The sequence below is a fragment of the Chiloscyllium plagiosum genome, unplaced genomic scaffold, assembly GCF_037043375.1.
Source record: "Chiloscyllium plagiosum isolate Xiang-an unplaced genomic scaffold, Cpla_swu_hap1 HiC_scaffold_35, whole genome shotgun sequence".
Classification (NCBI taxonomy): Eukaryota; Metazoa; Chordata; class Chondrichthyes; order Orectolobiformes; family Hemiscylliidae; genus Chiloscyllium; species Chiloscyllium plagiosum.
In genome coordinates, this window is record NW_028270173.1 from 45,943,315 (window position 1) to 45,968,218 (window position 24,904).

Sequence of the window (24,904 nt, forward strand, 5' to 3'; positions counted from 1 at the left end):
TTCCATATTGATTCCAACCCAGGGATTCTGGATTAGTGGTGCTGGAAGAGCACAGCAGTTCAGGCAGCATCCAAGGAGCAGCGAAATCGACGTTTCGGGCAAAAGTCCTTCATCAGGAATAAAACCTGATGAAGGGCTTTGACCCAAAACGTCGATTTCGATGCTGCCTGAACTGCTGTGCTCTTCCAGCACCACTAATCCAGAATCTGGTTTCCAGCATCTGCAGTCATTTTTTTTACCTCCAACCCAGAGATGCCTCCTGATCCAAATCCCATCCTGAACTCAAAGAATCTTTCTGATCACAATTCCAGTGATTATTCCTGATCAGAATCACAGCAATTCCTCCTGGTTCTAATTGCATGGATTCGTCCTGATTCAAACTCTAAGGATTCCTCTAATCCAAACCCAGAGATTATACCCTTGCTCCAAGAACTGAATTGCTCCATTCTCCCTCCCCCATTTCCTGATATTGTCCGTTCCCCCTCTCCATCCCAAATATTTCCAATAAGTCCCAGATGTTTGCTGCTCACTCAATCACAATACCAGGGGGATTTGAAAATAGATTAGGTTCCCTACATGTGGATACAGGCCCTTCGGCCCAGCAAGTCTACACCGACCCTCCAGAGAGTAATCCTCACAGACCCATTTCCCTATATTTACCCCTGACTAATGCGCCTAACAATATGGGCAAATTAATATGACCAATTCACCTAACCTGCACATGTGGGAGGAAACCGGAGCACCCAGAGGAAACCAAAGCAGACACGGGGAGAATCTGCAAACTCCAAAAAGACAGTTGCCTGAGGCAGGAATTGAACCTGGGACCCTCATGCTGTGAGGCAGCAGTGCTAACCACTGAGGCACCATGCCACCCAGATTCAATAATAACTTTCAAAAGAGAATCAGATAAAAATTTGGAGGGAAAGAAATGGAAGGTTACAGGTAATGAGAAGGGGAGTGAAGTTTCTGAATATCTTGAGCAAAAAGCTGACTTAGGCATGAGGCTGTTTTCTGATTTATCCTTGGGAGTGAATACTGACAGCAATACCAACACTTATTATCTCTCTCTGATTGCCCGTGTGAAGATGATGGTGAACCCCCATCTTGATCCTTGCATTACAGATATACCTACAGTGCTGAAGGGAAGGAGTCAACGGCTGCAGCCTCAGAAATGCTCTGAGGGTCCGCATTTGCTGATCCCCACTCTTTTACTTCCAGTTTCTCCAACAGCAGCTAGCACAGATCTTGAAGTTCAACTCAGCTGCTGGAGAAATGTGAGGAATGTATAAGGGAATTCTAGGACTTAAAGGAACAATAACATTGTTCAAATTAGGATGGTGTGTAGATTGGAGGGGAACTTGCAAGTGGTATTGTTTGGAGCATCTATTGCCCTTATCCTTTCAGGGAGGTGATGCTATAGTTTACTGTTGGACAAGTCTTGCTGCAGTGTACTCTGGAGGTGGTATGCTTTGCTGTCATTGTGCATTAGTTTTGAAGGGACTGAATGTTGAAAGAAATGGGTTGGGTGCCAATCAAGCAGGCAGCTTTGTGCTGGGTGTTGTTGAGCTTGATGAGTGTTATTGGAGCTGCACTCATTCAGACAAGTGGTGAGCATTCCATCACACTCCTGACTTGTTCCTCCAGATGATGAGCAAGCTTTGTGGACATCACCATAGGAAATTACATCACCACAGGAAATGTCATCACCAACCCAAGGAAACCTAATCACATAAATGAAAACTGGACCATAGCACCAATGCTTCATCCGGAGGCTCACTGAGTATGGTGACGAAAAATCTGAAACTGAACCTTCCAGCTCAGCTAGCAAACCTACATCCAGAAGCTTTGGGGAACCATTAATGAAGCAGCTGAAAATGGTTTGACCTCATACAGCACCCTGATATCAGTCCTGTTGGCACTTATAGCACAGTGGTAGTGTTTCTACCTTTGAGTCAGGAGGCTCGATCCAACTTCCACCTGCTCCAGAAGTTTGGAATAACATGTCTCTGAAATGGTTGATTAGAAAATTAATATCACTCCTTTAGGTAAGGAGATCAGAATTGCACACAGTTCTCCAAGTGTAGGTTGACTTCTGCCCTGTAGCAAGACTTAACCTGATATCAGTGTTTGGGGCTGTTGTAGCACACTGGTACTGACCCTGCCTCTGAACTAGGTTCAATCCCACCTGCTCCAAAGATGTGTTATACCATGACATTTCTGAACAGCTTAGTTAAGAATACCTCGGCTGAATTCAGGAGAGTCATACCAAACACAGAGTAAGATGTAGATAGATGTTGAAGTCCTATTCATTTCAGCTGTAGGATATCACTGCTGGAGTTCCTCATAATAATGTTGAACAGAAATGTGGGCAGCACGGTGGCACAGTGGTTAGCACTGCTGCCTCACAGCGCCAGAGACCTGAGTTCAATTCCCGCCTCAGGCAACTGACTGTGTGGAGTTTACACATTCTCCCCGTGTCTCCTCCGGGTGCACCGGTTTCCTTCCACAGTCCAAAGATGTGCAGGTGAGGTGAATTGGCCATGCTAAATTGCCTGTAGTGTTAGGTGAAGGGGTAAATGTAGGGGAATGGGTCTGGGTGGGTTGCTCTTCGGTGGGTCGGTGTGGACTTGTTGGGCCGAAGGGCCTGTTTCCACACTGTAAGTAATCTAAATTGTATTGCTGCTGACGGTCCACTGCACCTCGTAGATTCCCTGTTTGGAGTATCATTAGTGCTGTGGATCATTTGGCAGTGTGTTAGTGCCAGACAACATGATGAAAAGGTATGCTTAGTGTGAAAGCAGGATATATTACTAACCCAGTAATATAACCACGTTTCTTTTCTGTTCTTTGATCTTTCATAGGATGTGAGCATTCTGGCAAGCCCCACACTTAACCAGCCCCCTTGAACTGGCTAACCTGCCAGGTCACTTTGGAAGACAGTTAAGAGTCAACTGTCTCAAGTGCGAAGGTACTGTACACTTCTGTGCTCTCTTTCTCTGCTTCTTTTGCACTGTTCCACTGGCTGACCCCTCATTCCACCTTTTGTAAACTTCAGATCATCTCAGAGAAGGGGAGTCCAAAACTATAGGGCATAAATTTAAGGTGAGAGGGGAAAGGTTTAAAAGGGACCTCAGCAGCAATTTTTTCACACAGAGGGTGGTGTGTGTATGGAACAAGCCACCAGAGGAAGTGGTGGAGGCTGGTACAAATACAACATCTCAAAGGCATCAAATTTGACAGTGAAGCTGAATGGCTCATTCCTGATTTGTACGCTCTCCTTAAAGAGATGGATTTAAGCAGAGGATTGATAGTGGCCGTCAGAATTCTGAGGTGTTTGCACAGAACAAATCTGGAGAAACTATTTTTTCTGTCAAGTGGAGCAGTAGCCAGAGGCCTTAGTTTGAAAGTAGTTAGTAGATGAACCAGACAGATAATGGGAAATGTATTCCCAGAGAGGTTTGCTGTGATCCGACATATCCTAACTGCGTGTGATTGGAAGTAGATTCTGGAGGGAGATTTAAAGGCAGTTGGACATGTACTTAAAGAAAAATATTTAGCTGAACCACAGACAGAAGGTCTCGTGGGGCAGTGGCACATGAATAGGAAGGATTGAGAGGGATGTGGGCCAAATGCTGGCAAATGGACCTGATTAATTTAGGATATCTGGTCGTCATGGACATGTAGGATCTGAAGGGGCTGTTTCTGTGCTGTACATCTGTATATCTCTGTAACTCAGCTTCATGCACCTTAACTTGCACCATGTTCCATTCCCCAATCATCCCTGTGATTGGGGTTCTTTATTCTTGGTTAATCTCATCTTTGTTTTAAAATCCACCCACGGCCTTACCTGTCTTCGCCCTTTTAATGCTTCCGTCCCAGCAATATCTGACCTGTTATTGTGGACTACTTAGAAGGTAGTTGTGGTAATCTTAGAATCCCTACAATGTGGAAATAGGCCCTTCAGCCCAACAAGTCCACACTGACCCTCCGAAGAGTATCTCACCCAAACCCATTCCCCACATCCCTTACTTTTAATTATTTTGCCCATTGCCGGACATGCTTTGGCTGCCGAGCCTCTAATTATCTTGAATTCCCTCCAGAATCTTTTTGCTTTGCTCTTCCTTTAAAATTCTACTTAAAGTCTTCCCTTTTGTTTAAGCTTTTGGTCACCTAGCCTAACATCTCCTCATTTGGCTTGGTTCAGATTCTGTATGCCCTTCCAGTGAAGTACTTCTACTTATAGAGCCATATAGCACGGAAACAGGCCCTTCAGTTCAACAAGTCCATGTCAATTGTAATGCCAAACTAAACTAGTCCCACCTGGCCTGGGCTTGGCCCATCTCCCTCCAAATCTTTTCTATTCATGTACTTATCCAAATGTCTTTTAAACATTCTAACTGTACCCACATTCACCGCTTCCTCTGGAAGTTCATTCCACATGTGAACACATGAAAAACCAAATTGCTGCCAATTTTTTTTTTAATCTTTCTCCTCTCACCTTAAAACTATTCCCCCAGTCTTGACATCCCCCAAACCTGGGGAAAAGACACCTGCCATTCACCTTATCTATTGATCTCCCTCATGATTTTATAAACTTCGAGAAGATCACTCCTCAACCTCCTATGCTCCAATGAGAAAAAGTCTTGAGGATAACTAACTGCATTAAAAGCGCGGGAATCTCAGAATCCCTTCAGCGTGGAAACAGGCACTTCGACCCAGCAAGCCCACACTGACCTTCCGAAGAATATCCCAGACGGACCCATTTCCCATTTACCGCTGACTAATGCACCCAACTTGCATATCCCTGAACACTGTGGGCAATTTAGCATGGCCAATTCACCTAACCTGCATGCCTTTGGATTGTGGGAGGAAACACACGCAGACACGGGGAGAACGTGCAAACTCCACACAGACAGTCGCCTGAGGCTGGAATTGAACCTGGGTCCCTGGCGCTGGGAGGCAGCAGTGCTAACCACTGAGCCACCGTGAATGAATTTTCAAGTAAACTCTGTCTAGTTTTACCAGGTCAGGTATTCTTTTCCTTCCAAGTGACAGCTCCTGGGGCCCCAATCTTTGACATTTTTTTTTTATTTTGCAAATTCATGTCAGTGTATATTGTCTCGACTGGAGCATTATGTGCAGTTCTGGACACCGTACTTTAGGAGGGATATCAATATGATCAGACAGGTGCCGAGGAGATTTCCAAGGATGGTGTGAGGTATGTGGAGCTTGAGTTATATGGAGAGAATGGAGAAGCTAGGTCTCTTCTGGTCTCTTAGAGTTCCGCAGTATGAGAAGTGATTTTTTTGAAACATGTAACAACCTGAGGGGAATTGGCAATGGATTTGCTCAGAGGATGTTCATAGAATTCCTACAGTGTGGAAACAGGCCCTTCAGCCCAACAAGTCCACACCGTCCCGAAGAGTATCCCACCCAAACCCATTCCCCTACCCTGTTCCTCTACATTTACCCCTGACTAATGTACCTAACTTACACATCCCTGAACACTGTGGGCAATTTAGCATGGCCAATTCACCTAACCTGCACATCATCCTTATGAGAAGTATGGGAAACATTTTAAAAATTAGGGATAGAGGCATAGAGACGGAAACAGAACCGTGGGACAAACCAGTCCTTGCTGACTATAATCCCAAATTCGTACCACCTGCCTGCACTTGGCCTGTGTCCCTCCGAACATGTCTTATTTATGTAGTTTATCTTTAAAGCGTTGTCACTGTACCCGCATCCACCACTGGAAGTTCATGCCACACGTGAAGCACTCTGTGTGTAAAATAGAAATTGCCCCTCATGTCTTTTTGAAATCCTTCTCTTCTCACCTTATAAATACACCCCCTAGTCTTGAAATCCCCCATCCAAGGGAAAAGACACCTGCTATTAACCTTATCTATACCCCTCATGATTTTACAAATTTTATTTAAGACAATGATGAGGTGAAGTATTTATATACTTGTTTAACGATTTGTCTCAGTGGGTAATTATTCTGTGTAATTCTCTTCCCCAGAGACCAGTGGGGACTGAGTCACTGAATATTTGTGAGGCCAAGTTAGACAGAGTTTTGGTTAACAATGAAAGCAAAGAGAATGGGGTAGACCCATCAACCACAAATTTATTATTGCAGCTGAACGGCTTGTTCCTGATTTGTACGCTCTCCTTCAAGAGACGGATTTAAGCAGAGGATTGATAGTGGCCGTCAGAATTCTGAGGTGTTTGCACAGAGCAAATCCGGAGAAACGATTTCTTCTGTCAAGTGGAGCAGTAGCCAGAGACCTTAGTTTGAAAGTAGTTCGTAAATGAACCAGACAGAAAATGGGAAATGTATTCCCATAGAGGTTTGCTGAGCTCTGACATGTCCTAACTGCATGTGATTGGGAGCAGATTCTGGAGGGATTTTTAAAGGCAGTTGGGCATGTATTTAAAGAGAAATATTTAGCTGAACCGCAGGGAGAAGGTCTCGTGGGGCAGTGGGTAGCATCCTTTCCTTGGAGCTAGAAACCCGAGTTTCAAGTCCCAGGCCAGGACCTGATGGCCAAGAACAATTCATAATGTGACCAAACAGGTTGGATATGAGCCGGCAAATCCTTACTACATAGGCCGATGGTAGGGATTTAAGAGTTGGAGAGATTCCTGGTCAGCTGTATGACAGGAAGAAAATTGAAGCCTCTATCATCACAGTTCAGAGCGGCAGGTTAAAACATGCCTGTAAAAGATCCGCGTTGCCACAGCAACTCAGACTTCTTGGGGTTGACCAGTGGGTCAGACCAATGTTAAGGAAGAGAACTCAAGAAGGAGGAGGCGGGAATGGAATGACCCTTTCGAAGGGCTGCTACAGGCCTGAAGGACCAAGTAGTCTGTTTCTGCGGTACTGGATTTTATACTAGAGGGCATCTTAGCCGACATGTTGGTTCAGTTCGGTGGACCAACTGCAGGTAAATGGGATTAATACAGTTTGGCATTTGTTGGTTGGCTGGCATAGATGAGGTGGGCCAAAGGGCCTGTTTCTATGCTGTATGGCTTTGTGTTTTCTTTGTGATAAATTAATTTTATCATGTATTAACGTTGCCAATTAACAGTGCTGTACCATGCAGGGCATGGGATGCGAGTGGGAAAGGAATCAGCTGGCTGGTAAATCCTGTGAGCATTGGCATGGACCGATTGGGAATGGCCTGTTTCCATGCTTTGAATTCGGCCATTTTACCAGTGTTGCATTCCACTGTTGTTTAACTTAGAATGTCCTCTGGTCTCCCAAAAGGCACAGTCTATACATAGACGAGACACGTGGGCTGTGATTGGAACTTTTGCCAGGCTTCACAGCCTACACTGAGACTTTTCTGGCCTCCTATTGGGGTAAGATCCGGTAACTCTAATCATGTAATATCGGATATACCTGCCTCTTCAGTCAACAAACATGTCTGCTGGAATGGGGTGTGTTGGCAGATGGGGTGGGGTAGAGTCTTAAACTAGGAGCCAACAATATAATCATGAGGGTGTTCAGGAGAACCTGTTCACCCAGGGAGACGTTACAATGTGGCATCAGAAGGCGATGAGTTGGAAAGTGTGGCGCTGGAAAAGCACAGCCGGTCCAGCAGGATCCGAGGACCAGGAACGTGGAGGGAAGGAACGGGGCTGAGAGATTATTCAGGGTTTGGGGTGGGGTTGGGAGGAGGGTAGCTGAGAAGGCGATAAGTGAACTCAGGTGGAGGGGTGATTGTGATAGGTCAGTGGGGAGGGTGGAGTGGATAGGTGGGAAGGACGATGGACAGGTAGGACAGGTGGTGCTAGGCTGGAGGGTTGGATCTGGGGTGGGGTGGAGGGGAAATTTGGAAATCAGTGAGGTCAGTGTTGATATCATGTGGTTGAAGGGTGCCAAGGCGGAAGATCAAGCGTTCTTTCTCCAGTTGTTGGGTGGCTTTGAGTTGGCGGTGGAGGAGGCCCAGGACTTGCATGTCCTTACCGGAGTGGGAGGGAGAGTTGAAGTAGTCGGCCACGGGGCGGTGGGGTTGTTGGGTGCGTGTGTCCCAGAGATGTTCCCTGAAATGCTCCCTGAGTTGGCCCGATGTAGAGGAGCCCATATCTAGAGCAACGGGCACGGTAGATGAGTTGAGTGGACATGCAGGAAAAACAGGAGGAGGTGGCTGAGTGGTACTTTTGCTCGACTCAGTCTGGAATCCCAGTGACTCTGGTTCAAATCCTGCCAGACATACAACGAGGGAGAGTGGGGTTGATCCGTTTGTGATTTAACACAAGAGCACAGTTTGTAGACATTTAAGGAGAAGCTGAAAGAGCACAAGAGGGAGAAAGGAATAAAAGATTATGTTGTTTGCATGTGATGAAGAGGAATGGGAGTTGGTTTGTGTGGACGATCAGTGTGGCATGATTTAATGGCTTGTTCCTGAGCTGTAGGCCCAGTGTGAACTTTACTCTGTTGTACAGATAGAGCTTTGATACTTTTCATTGTTTTCCAACAGAAATCTCACTTCCTGCGTCCTCAATGCTGATGGCTTTTGAGCTACATGACAAAGGTCACTGACTGCCTGACAAGGCCAGCCGAACCGAGTAGTAGCTGCTGCATTAATAAGGTTTGTCTCACTCTCTGCTCGGTGTAACTTTACATTCACTGTTTGGAACAATCGGCCGGCATCTGGATCCTAGATCTGGGGGTGGCTCAGTGGTTAGCACTGCCATCTCACAGCACCAGGGACCCGCGTTCACTTCCAGCCTCAGGCAACTGTCCATGTGGAGTTCTCACATTCTCCCTGTGATCTGCGTGGGTTTCCTCCGGGTGCTGTGGTTTCTTCCCACAGTCCAAAGATATGCAGGCAAGGGTGGATTGGCCATGGTGTCCAGGGATATGCAGGCGAGATGGACTAACCGTGAGAATTGCAGGGTTACAGGGGGTGGTGGGTCTGGGCAGGATGGTCTTCAGAGGGGCTGACTGGCCTGCTTCCACACTGTGGGCGTTCTAAACTCTGAAACTGTAGGTGGACACTTTGTAGATGGTCCCAAGTGATTCTGCACTCCCGCTTCAACATTAGCAGCCCCTGAGAGTGTCTGTGTTCCTGATCCATGCGGAAACACCCTGGAAGTTTCTCCTGTCCCTCATCACCCCAGGCTCCTGGGTCATGCTTCAAAATCAGGAATGGGCCACTGGGGCTATTCAGTTAGATCACGGTGACTCCACAATGCTGGCTACCCCCAACTAACGTTTCACACACTACCATGAGCAAAAGGGCAAGTTGTTTTGAAAACCCGATCGTTTTGCTCTACACCCCTCTGCTTGCGTCTTTGGGTAGCTCACTGCTGCTGGTTTGTGGAGGTGAATCTTCGCTGAGGCTTCAGAACAAGCTGGGAGGGTTGCTCACCCCTTGCCTGTTGCCAGGGGTCCGTATCTCAGCTGTTCTGAAAACCCACTGCGATCTGACGGCAGCAGTTAAGACGTGCAATCCATGACAGATCCCTCCCACACCCACATTCTCCAGGGTTCCAGCCCCCTGACCTGTTGCCCTGTGTGTTTTTTTTCACAGGTCCTGCTCCCTGGTTGCCGGGGAGAGAGGGGGGGGGTGGGGGACGTATGGCCATGTCCCAGACAGTGGGGTTCCGAGTGGGAGCGGAGTTCTCGTCGTACAGCGAGCTGCACCGGGAGTTCCGCCGCTACCAGAGGGACTGCGCCGTGCAGCTCTGGACCAGGCACTCGCGCACCATCGAGGCGCAGAGGCGGAGGGCGCCCAAACGGCCCATGAACGACGCGCTGAGGTTCGCCGAGATCGACTATGCCTGCATCCACGGGGGCAAACTCTTCAGGGCGAAAGGCACCGGAAAGCGGACAAACCAGAGGTGAGGAGGGTGGTCTCTGCCTTGGTACAGGGTGGGAGGAGTCTTCGGCTGACTCCACCTGAGTTGGTTCTCCTGCTGTCGCTCTGTAACCCCACAACCCACACCATAGGCCCGCTTGGAGTGTATTTAACACGGCGATTCATCCCAGTTTGGGCTAGGTGTCCTGAAAGGGTGGCGAAAGCAGATGTATTCGGTCTCTTTCTGAAGGAACATGGATGGCAGTTTGAAAGTCAAGAGAAAAGTTCCGGGTCATGGGGAAAATAGTTGTGCAACTTATTCTGGAGTGGTTTCCTGAAACGTTGATGAAAACAGATGCAATTGATCGCTTTCTAAGGAAATGTGGATAAGGCAAAGGTACTTAAAGGTGAAGGAAATGTTTGGGGTCACGAGGAAAGAGTTGTGCATTGGAACTAACTGGCTAGAACTATCGGAGATGCAGGTTCAATGGGCTGAATGGCCTGCTCTGCACTCTCGTGTTCTGTTAGTGAAGTGGGAGCCACCGTTCTCGGACTTCCCTCTAAGAGCAACGTGCCCATCTACCTCCACCCGCCTGCCAACTCTCAGCCAAGCAGAACATGCAGGGCCCAAAGAGCCATTACGGACTGGCCCTAGCTAGTACGTGGCATGTTTGCCTCTGAGGCAGATGGGGTTAAGTGTCCGCTCCAGAGATTTGGGCTGAAATCCTGACTGAAGCTTCAACTCCAATGCAGTTATCAGGGAGTGCTGCTCTGTTGAAGGCGCTGTCTTTTTGGATCAGATGAGAAACAGAGGCCCCATTGCCTTTGCAGGTGGATGGAAAATACTGTGTCATTTCAGCAAGCGAGAGAATTAGCCTCGGCCTCCTGGACCCAAGTTATCCCCTAACCCACCTCGATGATCTGGCCTTTCCCTGCACTCCTGTTTGTGGGAGCTTCCTCTGCTTAAGTTGGTAATTTCAACACTAAACTACCGACCACGCCTCAAATAAGAAATAACCACACAGTGGTTTGAGAAATCCAGAATAGGGCTGGAAAAGCTGATTCTAGCTGTCAGGCTAAATTCGTGTCCATGTCTGCACAGGTACTGCACTTTATTTGGCTGTGGCCTGACTGACAGACCCGGATGATGGTTACCACATAGAGGGAAAGTCTTTGGCTTGTCAAGCCTGCGCTGGCTGTCTGCAAGATTAACTCACCTAGTCCAACTCCCTTCCTTTGTACTCCTGCAAGAAAAGTTCTCTTCAATTCTCAAATCCTCGTTTAAAGACCACAATGATGTCAGCTTTAACTTCACTCTCAGGCAGTGCATTCTGAAACGTAAACACTCACTGTGTTTTTTAAAACAAAGGATTAACCCCATGTCACCTTTGAGTCTTTTGTCAGTCGTCGTAAATCTGTGCTGTCTCATTCTCAGCCCTCTCCACTTTGTGCGGACCGCCTGATGAATTTCAACTTCCTCTTTTGAATCTCCTCTGTTCCTTCTCTTTCCGAAGAATGACCCGAGCTTTTGCAACGTAGGCATGGGCCCCAGCTGTGCCTGCCACTTGGGCAGATGTGTGGAACAGTCCCTCTTCCGCAGTTACACCGGCACCATTCCCCACCTTTTCCTCCGCTACATCGATGACTGTGTCAGTGTCACCTTGTGCTCCCACGAGGAGGTTGAACCGTTCATCAACTTCACAAACACCTTCCACCCTGACCTCAAGGTCACCTGGACCATCTCAGACACCTCGCTCCACTTCCTGGACCTCTCCATCTCCATTTCTGGTGACTGACTCAACACTGGCATCTACTTGAAACCCACCGACTCCCACAGCTACCTGGACTCCAGCTCCTCCTCCTCCCCCCTGCCCCACCGCCCCCCCCCCCCCCCCCCCCCCATAAAAACGCTATCCCCTATTCCCAATTCCTCTGCCACTGCAGCATCTGCTCCCAGGAGGACCAGTCCCACTCCAGAACATTCCAGGTGGCCTCCGATTTCAAGGACTGGAATTTCCCCTCCCACGTGGTCAAAAATGCCCTCCAGCACATCTCCTCCACTTTGCACACTCCGCCCTTGAACCCCACCCCTCTGAGGGCAGAGCCCCCTTGGTCCTCACCTTCCACCTGAATAACCTCCAGATACAGCGCATCATTCTCCGCCATTTCCACCACCTATAGTCAGACCTCACCATGAAAGATGTATTTCCCTGCACACTCCTATCTGCATTCCGCAGAGACCATTCCCTCCGCGACTCCCTCATTAGGTCCATGCCCCCTACCAACCCACCCTCCACTCCCGGCACCTTCCCTTGCCACTGCACGAGGTGTAAAACCTGCGCCCACATCTCCCCCCTCACCTGCATCAAAGGCCCCAAAGGGTCCTTCCATATCCATCAGAGATTTTCCTGCACATCCAAACATCTCACTTACTGTGTCCATTGCTGTTGATGTGGGCTCATCTACATTGGGGAGACAGGACACCAACTTGCAGAATGTTTCAGAGAACATCTCTGGGACACATGCACTGAACAACCCCACCACTCTGTGGCTGACCACTTCAACCCACCCTCCCACACTGCCAAGGACATGCATGTCCTGGGCCTCCTCCACCATCAAATCCTAGCCACCCGACGCCGGGAGGAAGAACGCTTCATCTTCTGCCTTGGAGCCCTCCAGTCGCATGGCATCAATGTTGATTTCTCCAGTTACCTCATCTCCCCTTCCCCCACCTCATCCCAGATCCAACCATCCAACTCAACACCGCCCTTTTGACCTGTCCCACCTGTCCATCTTCCCACCTTTCCACTCCACCCTCCGTTCGGACTTATCACCATCAACCCCGCCCCCCCCCCCCCCACACCTGCACCTACCTACCACCTTCCTAGCTACCTTCCCCGCCCCCCAGCCACACCCCTCCTCCTATTTATCCCTCATATTCCTGATGAAGGGCTTATGCCCGAAACTTCAATTCTCCTGCTCCTTGGATGCTGTCTGACCTGCTGTGCTTTTCCAGTGCCTCATGTTTCAACCATGTCACTGAAGTCATAGACTCACAGTCATAGAGTTATACAGCACAGATACAGACCCTTCGGTCCTCCCAGTCCATACCGATCATAATCCCAAAGTAAACTAGTTCAACCTGCCTGCTCCTGGCCCATGTTCAACCAAATATTTTTCATTCATGTACTTATCCAAACATATTTTAAATATTGTAACTGTACCTGCATCCACTGCTTTCTCTGAAAGTTCATTCCACATATGAACCACACTCTTTAAAAAAAAATTGTCCCTCATGTATTTTCTTTAATCTTTCTCCTCTGTCATTGGAAACATGCCCCCGGTCTTGAAATCCCCCACCCGAGGGAGAAAGCTTATACTGCTCGTAAACAAAACTTTTCACTGTACCTTGGTGCACGTGACAATAAATCAATTAACTTATCTATACCCCTCATGACTTTATAAACGTCTATAATATCACCCTTCAGCCTCCAGTGAAAAGAGTCCCAGCCGGTCCTTATAACTCAAGCAGTCTGTTCCTGGCAACGTCCTGGTGAATCCTGTCTGAACCCTTTCCAGTCTTTAATGCTGACCTTCATAACAAGAGGAATTGAGTATAGAAGCAAAGAGGTCCTTCTGCAGCTGTACAGGGCCCTGGTGAGACCACACCTGGAATATTGTGCGCAGTTTTAGCCTCCAAATTTGTGGAAAGACATTCTGGCTATTGAGGGAGTGCAGCGTAGGTTCACGAAGTCAATTCCTGGAATGGTGGGACTATCTTACGCTGAAAGATTGGAGCAACTGGGCTTGTATACCCTTGAGTTTAGAAGGCTGAGAGGGGATCTGATTGAGACGTATAAGATTATTAAAGGATTGGACACTCTGGAGGCAGGAAGCATGTTTCTGCTGATGGGTGAGTCCCGAACCAGAGGACACAGCTTAAAAATAAGGGGTAGGCCACTTAGAACAGAGTTGAGGAGAAACTTCTTCACCCAGAGAGTGGTGGGTGTATGGCATGCTCTGCCCTAGAAGGCTGTGGAGGCCAAGTCTCTGGATACTTTCAAGAAAGCGTTGGATAGAGCTCTTAGAGATAGTGGGATCAAGGGTTATGGGGATAGGGCAGGAACAGGATACTGATTGAAGAATGATCAGCCATGATCATAATGAATGGTGGTGCTGGCTCGAAGGGCAGAATGGCCTACTCCTGCACCTATTGTCTATTGTCTATTTCTTCACCTGGAATCTTATCTGAGTTCACACACATCAGCACTTCTGAACCTCATGCCCACCCAGAGTCTGTTCGTTCAAGACAAAATTTGAACAAAACAAAGCTTACAAATTCGGATCAGAAACACTCAGACCAGCAGTTCCTGAGCATTCCACGTTTTTGTTCAGTTTTTGGGTCTCTTGAAGGCTGTAAACAGGAATTTAATCGTCTTTCTACCGCACCGTGCGAAAAGTGAATCGAAAGCCAGTCTCCCTGTAGCTCCTGACACAATGCTGCATTTGTCTGTTGCAGAACCAACAAGACCAAGTGTCCCTGCGTTATCAAAGTTCGCCTCTCTCCAGATGGAGACAAGTTTGTGGTGAAAGAGATGATCGAATCACATAACCACACAGTACAAGAGGTAAGTAAAACCAGCGGGCAGATTTCCCACTGGTGTGGAAATCCTGACACCAACACTGATGCACATTCAGTCACTCCCTTCTGTTCATTCTCTGTCTGGTTTGTGTGTCTCTCTCTCTCCCCAAGTTAGGGCCGTTTCGAAAAGTTACACAAAATTGGGGACTTTATAAATTGAGAAAGCATACAAAAACAATTAGGATGTGTAGGTGCCGCTGTTGGATTGGGGTGGACATAGTTAAAAATCACACAATACCCAGGTTATAGTCCAACAGGTTTATTTGGAAACTTTGGAATGCTGCTCCTTTATTAGGTAGCTAGTCGGGTAGGATCATAGGACACAGAATTTAGAGTAAAAGATCAAAGTGTCATACAACTGATGCAATGTATTGAACAAAGCTAGATTGCTGTTAGGTCTTTAATCACTTAGAATGGGTTGCAGGATTTGATTCATTAATATGTAAATCTACATCATTTACATATTAATGATTTCAAACCTACATCCCCATTCTAAGTGATTAAAGACTTAACAGAAATTTAGGTTTGTTCAACACATCACAACAGTTGTATGACACTTTGATCTTTTATTATAAATTCTGTGTCCTATGATCCTACCACACTAGCTACCTGATAAAGGAGCAGCATTCCAAAGGCTAGTGCTTCCAAATAAACCTGTTGGACTATAACCTGGTGTTGACAAACAATTGAGTTCTATTAAATGGTTAACTATTCTGGCATTAGCTGGAATATTATAAGTAAAAACGGAAAAAAACTGTTGTTGCTGTAAATCAGAAACAAAAACAGAAATTACTGGGAAAGCTTGGCACGTCTATCAGCATCTGTGGAGAGAAATCAATCCTTTGGGTTGAGTGACTCTTCCTCAGAACTGGAATATTATGTTCGATCCTAGGCACCAAGAGAGATACCATGAACATAAAGTGGACACAGAAGAGGCTGATTGGAATGGCACCAGAGATGAAGGACTTTGTAGAATCCCTACCATGTGGAAGCAGGCCATTCAGTCCATTGAGTCCAAACTGACCCTCTGAAGAGCAATCTACCTGGACCCACCTCCCCGTAACCCACATTAGGCTTATCCACCTAACCTGCACATCTTTGGGCTGTGGGAGGAAACCGGAGCAAACCCATGCAGACACGGGGAGAACATATAAACTCCTCACAGAGAGTCACCCGAAGCTGGAATTGAGCCCAGGTCCCTGGCGATGTGAGGCAGCAGAGCTAACCACTGAGCCACTGTGCCGCCTTAACTGTAGTCAAGAAGACAGGTTAGGGAAGAACCACAGATGGAGGCCATTCAATCCTTCGTGACTGTGTTTGCTCTCTGCAAGAGCAACTCAGTCCCACAACTCCCCCAACTCTTCCCTGCACTTCTTTCCCGTTCAGAAAATGAACCAATTCCCTTTTTGGAAGTCATAATTTAGTCTGCCTGGGTCACACTCTCGGGCAGTGCATTCGAGATGTTAACCCCTCGCTATGTAAAAGTATTGCCTCATGTCACCATCGCGTCTTTTGCCAATCACCTCAAACCAGCTTCCTCTGATTCCTGATCCTTCCACCAGCAGTGACACGCACACAGGGGGGGTCTCGGACGTGCAGTGACACACACAGGGGGGTCTCGGACGTGCAGTGACACACACACAGGAGGGTCTCGGACGTGCAGTTACTGACACACACAGGGGGGTCTCGGACGTGCAGTGACACACACACAGGGGGGTCTCGGACGTGCAGTTACTGACACACACGCAGGGGTCTCGGACGTGCACTTACTGACACACACAGGGGGGTCTCGGACATGCAGTTACTGACACACACACACACGGGGGTCTCTGACGTACAGTTACTGACACGGTCACACAGGGGGGGTCTCGGACATGCAGTTACTCCCACACACATGGGGGTCTCGGACGTGCAGTTACTGACACACACACACACACACAGGGGGGTCTCGGAAGTGCAGTTACTGACACACACAGGGGGGATCTCGGACATGCAGTTACTGACACACAGACAGAGGGTCTCGGATGTGCAGTTACTGACACACACACACAGGGGGGTCTCGGACATGCAGGTACTAGCACACACACAGGGTGGTCTCGGACATGCAGTTACTGACACACACAGGGGGGATCTCGGACGTGCAGTTACTGACACACACACCCAGAGGGGTCTCGGACGTGCAGTTACTGACACACACACAAGGGGGTCTCGGACGTGCAGTTACTGGCACACACACACACATAGGGGTGTGCCAGACAGGCAGTTACTGACACACATGGGGGTCTCGGATGTGCAGTTACTCCCTCACACATATGGGGGTCTCGGACGTGCAGTTACTGACACGCTCACTCAGGGGGTCTCGGACGTGCAGTTACTCCCACACACATGGGGGTCTCGGACATGCAGTTACTAACCCACACACACACACACACACGCAGGGGGGTCCCGGACTTGCAGTTACTGACACACATGCGCAGGGGGGTCTCGGAAGTGCAGTTACTGACACACACAGGGGGGATCTCAGACACGTAATTACTGACTCACACACACAGTGGGGTCTCCGACGTGCAGTTACTGACACACAGGGGGGTCTCGGACGTGCAGTGACACACACACAGGGGGGTCTCAGACGTGCAGTTACTGACACACACACACACACGGCGGTCTCGGACGTGCAGTTACTGACACACACGGGGGGGGGGGGTCTCGGATGTGCAGTAACTGACACACACACAGGGGGGATCTCAGACACGTAATTACTGACTCACACACACAGTGGGGTCTCCGACGTGCAGTTACTGACACACAGGGGGGTCTCGGACGTGCAGTTACTGACACACTCAGGGGTGTCTCGGACGTGCAGTGACACACACACAGGGGGGTCTCAGACGTGCAGTTACTGACACACACACACACGGCGGTCTCGGACGTGCAGTTACTGACACACATGGGGGGGTCTCAGACATGCAGTTACTGACACACATGGGGGTCTCAGACATGCAGTTGCTGACACACAAGGGGGTCTCGGACGTGCAGTTGCTGACACTCACAGGGGGGTCTCGGACGTGCAGTTCCTGACACACACAGAGGGGGGGGGGCTCGGACATGCAGTTGCTGACACACAAGGGGGTCTCGGACGTGCAGTTGCTGACACTCACAGGGGGGTCTCGGACGTGCAGTTCCTGACACACACACATGAGGGGGGTCTCGGTTGTGCAGTTACTAACAAACACAGGGGTGTCCCGGACATGCAGTTACTGACACACAGACACGGGGGGTCTCGGACGTGCAGTTGCTGACACTCACAGGGGGGTCTCGGACGTGCAGTTCCTGACACACACAGAGGGGGGGGGGGCTCGGACATGCAGTTGCTGACACACAAGGGGGTCTCGGACGTGCAGTTGCTGACACTCACAGGGGGGTCTCGGACGTGCAGTTCCTGACACACACACATGAGGGGGGTCTCGGTTGTGCAGTTACTAACAAACACAGGGGTGTCCCGGACATGCAGTTACTGACACACAGACACGGGGGGTCTCGGTTGTGCAGTTACTGACACACACGGGGGATCTCGGGTGTGCAGTTACTCCCACACACACACAAGGGGGTCTCGGACGTGAATTTACTGACACGCTCACACAGGGGGGTCTCGGACGTGCAGTTACTCTCATACACATGGGGGTCTCGGACGTGCAGTTACTGACACACGCAGGAGGTCTCGGAATTGCAGTTACTGACACACACGGGGGCTCTCGGAAGTGCAGTTACTGACAGACACAGGGGGGTCTCGGAAGTGCAGTTACTCTCATACACATGGGGGTCCCGGACGTGCAGTTACTGACACACACACGGGGGGTCCCGGACGTGCAGTTACTGACACACACACAGGGGGGTCTCCGACGTGCAGTTACTGACACACACAGGGGGGTCTCGGAAGTGTAGTTACTGACACACAGGGGGGTCTCGGAAGTGCAGTTACTGACCCACACACAGGGGGGTCCCGGACGTGCAGTTACTGACACACACACAGGGGGGTCTCCGACGTGCAGTTACTGACACACACACAGGGGGGTGTCTCGGACGTGCAGTTACTGACACACACACAGGGGGGTGTCTCGGACGTGCAGTTACTGACACACTCGGGGGTGTCTCGGACGTGCAGTGACACACACACAGGGGGGTCTCGGACGTGCAGTTACTGACACACACACAGGGGGGTGTCTCGGACGTGCAGTTACTGACACACTCGGGGGTGTCTCGGACGTGCAGTGACACACACACAGGGGGGTCTCAGACGTGCAGTTACTGACACACACACACACACACGGCGGTCTCAGACGTGCAGTTACTGACACACACAGGGGGGTCTCAGACGTGCAGTTACTAACACACATGGGGGTCTCGGACGTGCAGTTACTGACACACACACAGGGAGGTCTCGGATGTGCAGTTACTGACACACACACACAGGGGAGTCCCGGATGTGCAGTTACTGACACACACACACAGGGGGATCTCGGATGTGCCGTTACTGACACACACACAGGGGAGTCTCAGACGTGCAGTTACTGACACACACACACACAAGGGGGTCTCGGACGTGCAGTGACTGACACACACAGGGGGGATCGGACGTGCAGTTACTGATACACACACAGGGGGGTCTCGGACGTGCAGTTATGGACACACACACACACACACACACACACACACACACGGGGGTGATTTCGGACGTGCTGTTACTGACACACACACACAGTGGTTTTCTGCTGCATAATATTCCTGTGGCATCTTATTATATCCAACAGATACAGGCATTGTTTTAGGAATATTAACATAATGTCAACTCCCCCTGACTTTTAGACTGAGCGGGAACGCTTCCCACGACAGAGACGGTTTGACAGTGCAGTCCAGAGGAGTAGGGCAGATATTAAGGAGAACGTGGGGGTTGCAGCGCAGCAGGGAATTCCCCGGGACGATACCTGCAGAGAGAAGGGGAGCCCGTGCAAGACAAACCGGACAGACCTGGAGAAGATGGTGCCTCCACTGGCAGCTGTCAAGGGTAGGTGACAAAGTGCATTTTGCTCACACCCCATCACTGATCCGACACTGTCGCAACCCAGGGACCGCACAGTGTCCCAGGGACAGCCCCTTGCACCCTCACTGCTCCCATATTGTCCCACGGACAGCACCCTGCTCCCTCACTGTCCCAGGCACAGCACCCTGCTCCCTCACTGTCCCACGGACAGCACCCTACGCCCTCACTGTCCCAGGCACAGCACCCTACGCCCTCACTGTTCCCTCACTGTCCCAGGGACAGCACCCTACGCCCTCACTGTCCCAGGCACAGCACCCTACGCCCTCACTGTTCCCTCACTGTCCCAGGGACAGCACCCTACTCCCTCACTGCTCCCTCACTGTCCCAGGGACAACACCCTGCTCCCTCACTGCTCCCTCACTGTCCCAGGGACAACACCCTGCTCCCTCACTGTCCCAGGAACAGCACCCTATTCCCTCACTGCTCCCACACGGTCGCAGGGACAACACCCTGCTCCCACACTGTCCCAGGGACAGCACCCAGCTCCCTCACTGCTCCGACACTGTCCCAGGGATAGCACCCTGCTCCCACACTGTCCCAGGGACAACACCCTGTTCCGACACTGTCCCAGGGACAACACCCTGCTCCCTCACCGCTCCCACACTGTCCCAGGGACAGCACCCAGCTCCCTCACTGCTCCGACACTGTCCCAGGGACAGCACCCTGCTCCCACACTGTCCCAGGGACAACACCCTGCTCCGACACTGTCCCAGGGACAACACCCTGCTCCCTCACCGCTCCCTCACTGTCCCACGGACAGCACCCTGCTCCCTCACTGTCCCAGGCACAGCACCCTGCTCCCTCACTGTCCCACGGACAGCACCCTACGCCCTCACTGTCCCAGGGACAGCACCCTACGCCCTCACTGTCCCAGGCACAGTACCCTACTCCCTCACTGCTCCCTCACTGTCCCAGGCACAGCACCCTACGCCCTCACTGTCCCAGGCACAGCACCCTACTCCCTCACTGCTCCCTCACTGTCCCAGGCACAGTACCCTACTCCCTCACTGTTCCCTCACTGTCCCAGGCACAGCACCCTACTCCCTCACTGCTCCCTCACTGTCCCAGGCACAGCACCCTACTCCCTCACTGTTCCCTCACTGTCCCAGGCACAGCACCCTACTCCCTCACTGCACCCTCACTGTCCCAGGCACAGCACCCTACTCCCTCACTGTCCCAGGCACAGCACCCTACTCCCTCACTGTTCCCTCTCTGTCCCAGGCACAGCACCCTACTCCCTCACTGTTCCCTCACTGTCCCAGGGACAGCACCCTACTCCCTCACTGCTCCCTCACTGTCCCAGGGACAACACCCTGCTCCCTCACTGCTCCCTCACTGTCCCAGGGACAACACCCTGCTCCCTCACTGTCCCAGGAACAGCACCCTATTCCCTCACTGCTCCCACACGGTCCCAGGGACAACACCCTGCTCCCACACTGTCCCAGGGACAGCACCCAGCTCCCTCACTGCTCCCACACTGTCCCAGGGACAGCACCCTGCTCCCACACTGTCCCAGGGACAACACCCTGCTCCCTCACCGCTCCCACACTGTCCCAGGGACAGCACCCTGCTCCCACACTGTCCCAGGGACAGCAACCTGCTCCCTCACTGCTCCCACACTGTCCCAGGGACAGCACCCTGCTCCCACACTGCTCCGTCACTGTCCCAGGTACAGCACCCTGCTCCCTCACTGTCCCAGGACAACACCTTGCTCCCTCACTGCTCCGTCACTGTCCCAGGGACAGCACCCTGCTCCCTCACTGCTCCGTCACTGTCCCAGGGACAGCACCCTGCTCCCTCACTGCTCCGTCACTGTCCCAGGGACAGCACCCTGCTCCCTCACTGTCCCAGGTACAGCACCCTGCTCCCTCACTGTCCCAGGACAACACCTTGCTCCCTCACTGCTCCGTCACTGTCCCAGGGACAGCACCCTGCTCCCTCACTGTCCCAGGACAACACCCTGCTCCCTCACTGCTCCGTCACTGTCCCAGGGACAGCACACTGCTCCCTCCCTGCTCCCACACTGTCCGAGGAACAACACCCTGTTCCCTCACTGTCCCAAGTACAGCACCCTGCTCCCTCACTGCTCACACACTGTCCCAGGGACAGCACCCTGCTCCCTCACTGTCCCAGGACAACACCCTGCTCCCTCACTGCTCCGTCACTGTCCCAGGGACAGCACACTGCTCCCTCCCTGCTCCCACACTGTCCGAGGAACAACAACCTGCTCCCTCACTGTCCCAGGTACAGCACCCTGCTCCCTCACTGTCCCAGGTACAGCACCCTGCTCCCTCACTGCTCACACACTGTCCCAGGGACAGCACACTGCTCCCACACTGTCCCAGGGACAGCACCCTGCTCCCTCACTGCTCACACACTGTCCCAGGGACAGCACCCTGCTCCCTCACTGCTCCCACACTGTCCCAGGGACAGCACCCTGCTCCCTCACTGCTCACACACTGTCCCAGGGACAGCACCCTGCTCCCTCACTGCTCTCTCACTGTCCCAGGTACAGCACCCTGCTCCCTCACTGTCCCAGGGACAGCACCCTGCTCCTTCACTGCTCCCACACTGTCCCAGGGACAGCACCCTGCTCCCTCACTGCTCACACACTGTCCCAGGGACAGCACACTGCTCCCACACTGTCCCAGGTACAGCACCCTGCTCCCTCACTGCTCACACACTGTCCCAGGGACAGCACCCAGCTCCCTCACTGTCCCAGGACAACACCTTGCTCCCTCACTGCTCCGTCACTGTCCCAGGGACAGCACCCTGCTCCCTCACTGTCCCAGGACAACACCCTGCTCCCTCACTGCTCCGTCACTGTCCCAGGGACAGCACACTGCTCCCTCCCTGCTCCCACACTGTCCGAGGAACAACAACCTGCTCCCTCACTGTCCCAGGTACAACACCCTGCTCCCTCACTGCTCACACACTGTCCCAGGGACAGCACCCTGCTCCCTCACTGTCCCAGGACAACACCCTGCTCCCTCACTGCTCCGTCACTGTCCCAGGGACAGCACACTGCTCCCTCACTGTCCCAGGGACAGCACCCTGCTCCCTCACTGCTCACACACTGTCCCAGGGACAGCACACTGCTCCCACACTGTCCCAGGGACAGCACCCTGCTCCCTCACTGCTCACACACTGTCCCAGGGACAGCACCCTGCTCCCTCACTGCTCCCACACTGTCCCAGGGACAGCACCCTGCTCCCTCACTGCTCACACACTGTCCCAGGGACAGCACCCTGCTCCCTCACTGCTCTCTCACTGTCCCAGGTACAGCACCCTGCTCCCTCACTGTCCCAGGGACAGCACCCTGCTCCTTCACTGCTCCCACACTGTCCCAGGGACAGCACCCTGCTCCCTCACTGCTCACACACTGTCCCAGGGACAGCACACTGCTCCCACACTGTCCCAGGTACAGCACCCTGCTCCCTCACTGCTCACACACTGTCCCAGGGACAGCACCCAGCTCCCTCACTGCTCTCTCACTGTCCCAGGTACAGCACCCTGCTCCCTCACTGTCCCAGGTACAGCACCCTGCTCCCTCACTGCTCACACACTGTCCCAGGGACAGCACCCAGCTCCCTCACTGCTCTCTCACTGTCCCAGGTACAGCACCCTGCTCCCTCACTGTCCCAGGGACAGCACCCTGCTCCTTCACTGCTCCCACACTGTCCCAGGGACAGCACCCTGCTCCCTCACTGCTCACACACTGTCCCAGGGACAGCACACTGCTCCCACACTGTCCCAGGTACAGCACCCTGCTCCCTCACTGCTCACACACTGTCCCAGGGACAGCACCCAGCTCCCTCACTGCTCTCTCACTGTCCCAGGTACAGCACCCTGCTCCCTCACTGTCCCAGGGACAGCACCCTGCTCCTTCACTGCTCCCACACTGTCCCAGGGACAGCACCCTGCTCCCTCACTGCTCACACACTGTCCCAGGGACAGCACACTGCTCCCACACTGTCCCAGGTACAGCACCCTGCTCCCTCACTGCTCACACACTGTCCCAGGGACAGCACCCAGCTCCCTCACTGCTCCCACACTGTCCCAGGGACAGCACCCTGCTCCATCATTGCTCCCTCCCACTCTCAGGGATGGCACCCTACTCCCACACTGCTCCTACACTGTCCCAGAGTCAGCATCTTGCTCCCTCACTGTCCCAGCCCAGGGACAGCACCCTGCTCCCTCACTGCTCCCACACTGTCCCAGCCCAGGGACAGCACCCTGCTCCCTCACTGCTCCCACACTGTCCCAGCCCAGGGACAGCACCCTGCTCCCTCACTGTCCCAGCCCAGGGACAGCACCCTGCTCCCTCACTGCTCCCACACTGTCCCAGCCCAGGGACAGCACCCTGCTCCCTCACTGTCCCAGCCCAGGGACAGCACCCTGCTCCCTCACTGTCCCAGCCCAGGGACAGCACCCTGCTCCCTCACTGCTCCCACACTGTCCCAGGCCAGGGACAGCACCCTGCTCCCTCACTGCCCCAGCCCAGGGACAGCACCCTGCTCCCACACTGTCCCAGCCCAGGGACAGCACCCTGCTCCCTCACTGCCCCAGCCCAGGGACAGCACCCTGCTCCCACACTGTCCCAGCCCAGGGACAGCACCCTGCTCCCTCACTGTCCCAGCCCAGAGACAGCACCCTGCTCCCTCACTGCCCCAGCCCAGGGACAGCACCCTGCTCCCACACTGTCCCAGCCCAGGGACAGCACCCTGCTCCCTCACTGCCCCAGCCCAGGGACAGCACCCTGCTCCCACACTGTCCCAGCCCAGGGACAGCACCCTGCTCCCTCACTGTCCCAGCCCAGGGACAGCACACTGCTCCCACACTGTCCCAGCCCAGGGACAACACCCTGCTCCCTCACTGCTCCCACGTTGTCCCAGCCCAGGGACAGCACCCTGCTCCCTCACTGTCCCAAGGACAGCACCCTGCTCCCTCACTGCTCCCATGTTGTCCCAGCCCAGGGACAGCACCCTGCTCCCTCACTGCTCCCACACTGTCCCAGGGACAGCACCCTGCTCCCTCACTGCTCCCACGTTGTCCCAGCCCAGGGACAGCACCCTGCTCCCTCACTGCTCCCACGTTGTCCCAGCCCAGGGACAGCACCCTACTCCCTCACTGCTCCCACACTGTCCCAGCCCAGGGACAGCACCCTGCTCCCTCACTGCTCCCACACTGTCCCAGGGACAGCACCCTGCTCCCACACTGTCCCAGCCCAGGGACAGCACCCTGCTCCCTCACTGCTCCCACACTGTCCCAGGGACAGCACCCTGCTCCCTCACTGCTCCCACGTTGTCCCAGCCTAGGGACAGCATACCACTGCAGCACCATCTGTCAGTTCAT

At 52.5% G+C, this 24,904-nt stretch overlaps 1 protein-coding gene across 2 annotated transcripts in view; it reads left to right on the forward strand.

Annotated features, from left to right (window-relative positions):
- Nucleotides 1-24,904, forward strand: part of LOC122541291 (zinc finger SWIM domain-containing protein 1-like) — a 68,541-nt gene that overhangs the window by 577 nt on the left and 43,060 nt on the right. Inside the window, exons 2-6 of one of the 2 annotated variants that reach the window (XM_087979538.1) lie at nt 2,862-2,968; nt 8,487-8,597; nt 9,543-9,852; nt 14,329-14,437; nt 19,315-19,513. In XM_087979538.1, coding sequence (XP_087835664.1) covers nt 9,590-9,852; nt 14,329-14,437; nt 19,315-19,513 — 571 coding nt within the window. In that variant the 5' untranslated portion in view covers nt 2,862-2,968; nt 8,487-8,597; nt 9,543-9,589. The remainder of the gene's footprint in view (nt 1-2,861; nt 2,969-8,486; nt 8,598-9,542; nt 9,853-14,328; nt 14,438-19,314; nt 19,514-24,904) is intronic. The other variant, XM_087979539.1, reaches the window with a different exon arrangement.